Source organism: Mesoplodon densirostris, chromosome 3 (assembly GCF_025265405.1).
Source record: "Mesoplodon densirostris isolate mMesDen1 chromosome 3, mMesDen1 primary haplotype, whole genome shotgun sequence".
Taxonomy (NCBI): Eukaryota; Metazoa; Chordata; class Mammalia; order Artiodactyla; family Ziphiidae; genus Mesoplodon; species Mesoplodon densirostris.
In genome coordinates, this window is record NC_082663.1 from 27,966,660 (window position 1) to 27,972,659 (window position 6,000).

At 41.3% G+C, this 6,000-nt stretch overlaps 1 protein-coding gene across 1 annotated transcript in view; it reads left to right on the forward strand.

Annotated features, from left to right (window-relative positions):
* LOC132486726 (phosphorylase b kinase regulatory subunit beta-like) overlaps window positions 1-3,727 on the forward strand; it is a 109,496-nt gene extending 105,769 nt beyond the window's left edge. Inside the window, 4 exon segments of the mRNA XM_060094308.1 lie at window positions 1,391-2,602; window positions 2,810-3,114; window positions 3,116-3,590; window positions 3,592-3,727. Of these exon segments, the coding sequence (XP_059950291.1) occupies window positions 1,391-2,602; window positions 2,810-3,114; window positions 3,116-3,590; window positions 3,592-3,702 (2,103 nt within the window). The 3' untranslated portion in view covers window positions 3,703-3,727.
* Window positions 3,728-6,000: the final 2,273 nt, after the last annotated feature.

Below are 6,000 nucleotides of genomic sequence, written 5' to 3' on the forward strand. Positions count from 1 at the left end.
AGTCAGGACCCACATGAGTTCCTTCCCAGGCACTGGCTGACAATGTTAAAATTGCCCAGCAAATTCCCCATACCATAAGACAGTTAGCCAGGTTGTTAGTTTACTTCTCTAGAAGACAAATATCCTAACCTAGTACCTCTTTCCTCCAGTATTCATGTACAAGGAAACTTGTAAAGAGTTTAGAGAACTTAAAGAGCCATTTGCCTATCCTCTAGGATTACTCCTCACTTGACAAGAGGCAGCCTTGGAAAGAGAAGCATCTTTCTAACTGTCAGGAAGTAGGGCACACAGGAAATAGTCACTCTCCCCTATGTATTAAGTGGGTGCTGCACTTTCCTCCTTTCTCCTCTGAAGCCTTCCCTAATGAAGCTTAAATGCTCTTGTCACTTAACTATTGGCATCTCTTAGCTAATAAGTGACATAGTCATATAGTCACCTCTATTAGTTTGTACTTAAGTCTCTATTCTGCTTCCTCTGTGAGTACTTTGCTTTCCTGTTGCAGGTCTTAGTACCCTCAGTCTTGTAGCATAGCTCAGGGTATATAAGCCTGTATCTCTCACTATACTGTAAATCCTTTAACATAAGGGATCCTGTGCACCACTCAGCCCCCTGCCAAGGCCTTGCATTCTTGCTCAAAAATGCTTGTTGAATGAAAAATTAACAGGTGCTTTTATAGGCCTTTTTCATTTATATGTCCATAAATTCTCGATTGACACTGCAATTTCTTTAGAAACACCTATTCCCAGTATGCCACTCTCTTCTTCCCATCTACCAACACACCCATAAACACACACACACACACACACACTCACACTTTGTAGTTTAAGCAAAACTAGCAACCAATTAATAAATATTTCACGAGCTATACCCAGTAAGACCACAGCCCTGTTGCTCCTCGATGTGTATTGGGTTGGCCAGAAAGTTCACTCGGTTTTAAGTAAAAATAAAAGACACCTTTTTCATTTTCACCAAGAACTTTGGGTATTCATTAACCAAAGGAACTTTTTAGCCAACCCAATATTATCTTTCTGATCTATGTGCATATATGCATTTAAAGAATGAGGAAAGCAAGAACAACAACAACAAAAATCAAGCAGCCAAGAAGACAAAACCTACTATCTTATTCCTGGGATTCCAGGAAGCGATCTTAATATTACCATCATATAAAAATAAATGAGTACAAATAAATACTCTAATCAGGTCCTTAATTAAATCCAGCCTGCATAGATATTCTTTAAAAAAATATTTATTGAATGCCTACTATGAACCCCACAGTATTCTAGGAGCTGGGGATAAAGACCTTGTACCAAGTCCTTTCCCTGGGATCTGACCTGTGAAGCCCGAGCCTCAGCTCCCAGCCCCAACCCTCCCTGGGGGGGGGGGTGAGCAGACAAGCCTCTCAGGTTATCCTGTCATACCAAAGTACTACTCTGTGCCAGCTGATTTTGTAGAATATGAAAAAAGAAACCCTGGTAGTCAGAAGCGATTTCCTAGCAACTGTGCCCGTGATGGAAAACTGTTTCTTTGGGGACAAGCCCTTTATGTCATCGTAAAGCTCCTGGCTGATGAATTAATTAGTCCTAAAGACATTGATCCTGTTCAGCGTTATGTCCCACTACAGAACCAACTTAATGTGAGCATGAGGCTTTCCAATCAGGGCCCACTGGAAAATGATTTGGTTGTTTATGCAGCACTCATAGCAGAAGGCCAACGCCTTCAAGTTTTCCTCAACACATATGGTATTCAGACTCAAACTCCTCAACAGGTAGAACCCATTTAGATCTGGGCCCAGCAGGAGCTTGTGAAAGCTTATTTCCATCTGGGGATCAATGAAAAATTAGGACTCTGTGGAAGGCCAGATAGGCCCATTGGCTGCCTTGGTACATCAAAGATTTATTGCATTCTAGGAAAGACTGTGGTTTGTTACCCTATCATCTTTGACTTAAGTGATTTCTACATGTCTCAAGATGTTTTACTGCTGATAGATGACATAAAGAATGCACTACAGTTTATTAAGCAATACTGGAAAATGCATGGCCATCCACTTTTCCTTGTTCTCATCCGGGAAGACAATATAAGAGGTAGCCGATTCAATCCCATATTAGATATTCTGGCAGCTTTTAAGAAAGGAGTGGTTGGAGGAGTCAAAGTTCACATAGATTGTCTACAGACACTAATATCTGGAGCTGTGGTAGAACAACTTTTCTTACGAATCAGTGACACAGAAGAGCTTCCAGAATTTAAGAGTTTTGAGGAACTAGAAGTTCCCAAACATTCAAAAGTCAAATGACAAAGCAGCACCTCCAATGCTCCTGAACAAGAACAGCAGCCAGATGTCACCATTACTGAATGGAAAAACAAACCCACCCATGAAATTCTTCAAAAACTGAATGGCTGTAGTTGTCTGGCTAGCCAAGCCATCCTGCTGGGTATACTGCTCAAAAGAGAAGGGCCCAACTTCATCACAAAGGAAGGTACCGTTTCTGATCACATTGAGAGAGTCTATAGAAGAGCTGGCAGCAAAAAACGTTGGTCAGTGGTGCACCATACAGCAAGTCTTTTAAGTAAACTAGTGGACAGCCTGGCCCCATCCATTACTAATGTTTTTTTTTTTTTCTTTTTTTTGCGGTACGCGGGACTCTCACTGCTGTGGCCTCTCCCGCTGCGGAGCACAGGCTCCGGATGCGCAGGCTCAGCGGCCATGGCTCAAGGGCCCAGCCGCTCCGCGGCATGTGGGATCTTCCCGGACCGGGGCACGAGCCCGTGTCCCCTGCATCGGCAGGCGGACTCTCAACCACTGTGCCACCAGGGAAGCCCTTTTACTAATGTTTTAGTGCAGGGTAAACAGGTAACTCTGGGTGCCTTTGGACATGAAGAAGAGGTTATCTCTAATCCTTTGTCTCCAAGAGTGATTAAGAACATCATCCATTACAAGTGTAATACCCATGATGAGAGGGAGGCAGTCATTCAGCAAGAACTGATCATTCATATTGGCTGGATCATCTCCAATAACCCGGAGTTATTCTGTGGCATGCTGAAAATATGAATTGGGTGGATCATCCATGCTATGGAGTATGAACTACAGATCCGTGGAGGAAACAAGCCAGCCAGAGACATATCGGTTGTCACCTAGTGAAGTGAAACAGCTTCTGTTGGGTATTCTGCAGCCTCAACGGAATGGAAGATGTTGGCTGAACAGGTGTCAGATCGATGGGTCTTTGAATAGAACCCCCCCTGAGTTCTATGACCGAGTGTGGCAGATCCTGGAACACACACCCAATGGAATCATTGTAGCCAGAAGGCATTTGCCCCAGCAACCAACCCTGTCAGATATGACCATGTATGAGATGAATTTCTCTCTCCTTGTTAAAGACATCTTGGGAAATATTGACCAGCCAAAGTACAGACAGGTAGTTGTGGAGTTACTAATGGTTGTATCCATTGTACTGGAAAGAAACCCTGAGCTAGAATTTCAAGACAAAGTAGATCTAGACAAACTGGTGAAAGAAGCATTTCATGAATTTCAAAAAGATGAGAGTCAACTAAAAGAAGTTGAAAAACAAGATGACATGACTTCCTTTTACAGTACTCCCCTCCCTGGGAAAAAAAGGAACATGCAGCTATTTGACAAAGGTCGTGATGAATTTGCTGCTGGAAGGAGAAGTCAAGCCAAGCAATGATGACCCATGTCTGGTTAGCTAGTGAGGAAAGTGTTAGAGACTCTGTTGAGGCAGGTTTTCCAGAAGTGTGTTAAGTTTGTGTTGAAGCTTAATCAAGGCAGCCATTTATGTGTGGGCTGATCATGCTGGTGAGTGGTTGCCACACCCTTGGCAGAGTTATTGGACCTCTTGCATGCCATAAGCAATCTGATGGTAAGAACTGCTTATAATCAAGTGAAAATAAGTTCTCATGATTATGCCCACTACAATAATAATCTTTACTGAACAATAGTAATTGTTTATGAATTGAAAGTTCACCACTGCATGTTTTATGATTACACAGCTCATCAAAATGAGTCTTTGCACTTTGGACTAAATTCCCACCTTACTGCCAATTAAATGAATTGTCCAACTAATTATGCATACTAGGAATGAAAATATATTGAAAGAATGGTAAATTTTTTTAAGTGGCATTATAATGCTAGAAAAAGATACCAATATGCATCATAAAAGCAAAATCAGCCAGCTGATATTTTGATTCTCAAACTGCATTATCGATAATATTTTAGTATACAGAGCTATTGTATAATTTTTGCCTTGTAAACATGATTGTGGTTTTGTATTTGTGCTAACTGTAATGGTTGAACTAAAATAATAAATCTATGCCTGATCCAAAAAAAAAAAAAAAAAAAAAAGACCGTGTACCTTGGAAGCTCATATTCTATAATGGGTGGGAACAGACAATAAACAATATATACATACAAGAGATCAGGTAGAGTCAGTGTATAAAGGGAAACACAACAGTTCAGGGGATAGAAGGAGGAGCATAGAGGGAAAGCTTTGATTTTTCATAGAAACTTGTTATTAAATTTTATTTTCTATAAATACACACCTTTCTCTCACCCTTATCCACTCTGGAGAGGAACAGAAATCCTCCCATCCCCTTCATGTGGGGACTTCCATGTATAACGCCGAGATGTGAGGATGGCATACAAAAATACTATTTACAAAGGGGAAGAAGAAGGTATCTACTGCTACCTTCACCTTCAGACACCCTCCCCAGGCCCCTTTTGCTCCTTTATAAAAAGCCCCTGGGAATCCATTTGAGTGTAGAAAAGCCTTTCCTCCAGAGAGGCATTTAAAACCCAACATAGAATAAAAGGCTCTGAGATTGAGGAAGAGCGAGAATGGCTAGCCAGTCAGATCCTAGCGGCGGGGGCGGGGGGGGGGTTACACCTCCATTACCCTGAGGTCAGCTTGAATAAAGTGAAAGCTGAGCCATGTAGATATATGGTAGAAGGGCATTTTAGGAAGAAGAAAGAACAAATGTAGAGTCCCTTAGAGGGGGAGTGTTTAGCCCATTTGAGCAAGAGCAATGGAGCCAGCAAGGTTGAAGAGGAGTGAGAAATGGAAATAGATAAAGGGGAACCAGATGGCACAGGGCCTTGCGTAGTGAATGACCCTTTAGAAACTGACATTAATTTTATCTCTCTGAAAAAAGGAAAGCCTTGAAATAAAGTAAAACCAAAGGAGGACGGGAGGTGAGAAGAAAGAGAAAGGAAAAAATCCTAAGACTACATGCAAGTAGCTTTGCTTCTTTGTTGTTAATGGATGTGCTAAATTAATTCCAGGAAGGAACTTGTTAAAGTCTCTCTGCTCATCTCTCTTACATCCCCCTTCCTCTCTAACCTTAATGTCAATGTCTAACTTTTGATGTCTTCATCTACAGCCATAACTATTTACAAGCCCCAATGACTGTTTTCCCTGTCCATTCTATCCCATTTCAACACAACCACATTGCTGTCACAGCAATCTTCCCAAAATCGGTATCTTATCATGTTTTTCTCATCTGAGTCTTCCTTTTAAGTTTCCTTCTCTAACCCAAGTACCCCACACTCTATACCAAACTGCAGTCCCCACTCTAGATTTAGTAGTTATTCCCTGAACACACCAGGCACTTTCACACTTTTATCCATACTTCACCTGGAGTGCTCCTCCCACTATCTCTCATTCTATACATCCACTCCAATCACCCTACCTCTGTAAACCTTTGACAGCATCCCCATGTGTATTCCATCTCCATGGAAGAATTCATCATTTCCTCCCATATGCTTGCATGATACTTTACATATGTCACCACTGTAGCTCTTATCACATGTTATCAGAATGTGGTTATTAGATGGCTCTCTTCCTTGCAGAATGTGAGTTCTTTTAAGGTCAGGAACACCATACTCTTCATTTTTATATCCCAGATACTTAGCAGAGTAACATATTTTAAAAGATGTTTAATAACTATTTCTTGGATTAAAAACTAGAAATAATAGGAAATGACATGAAAATG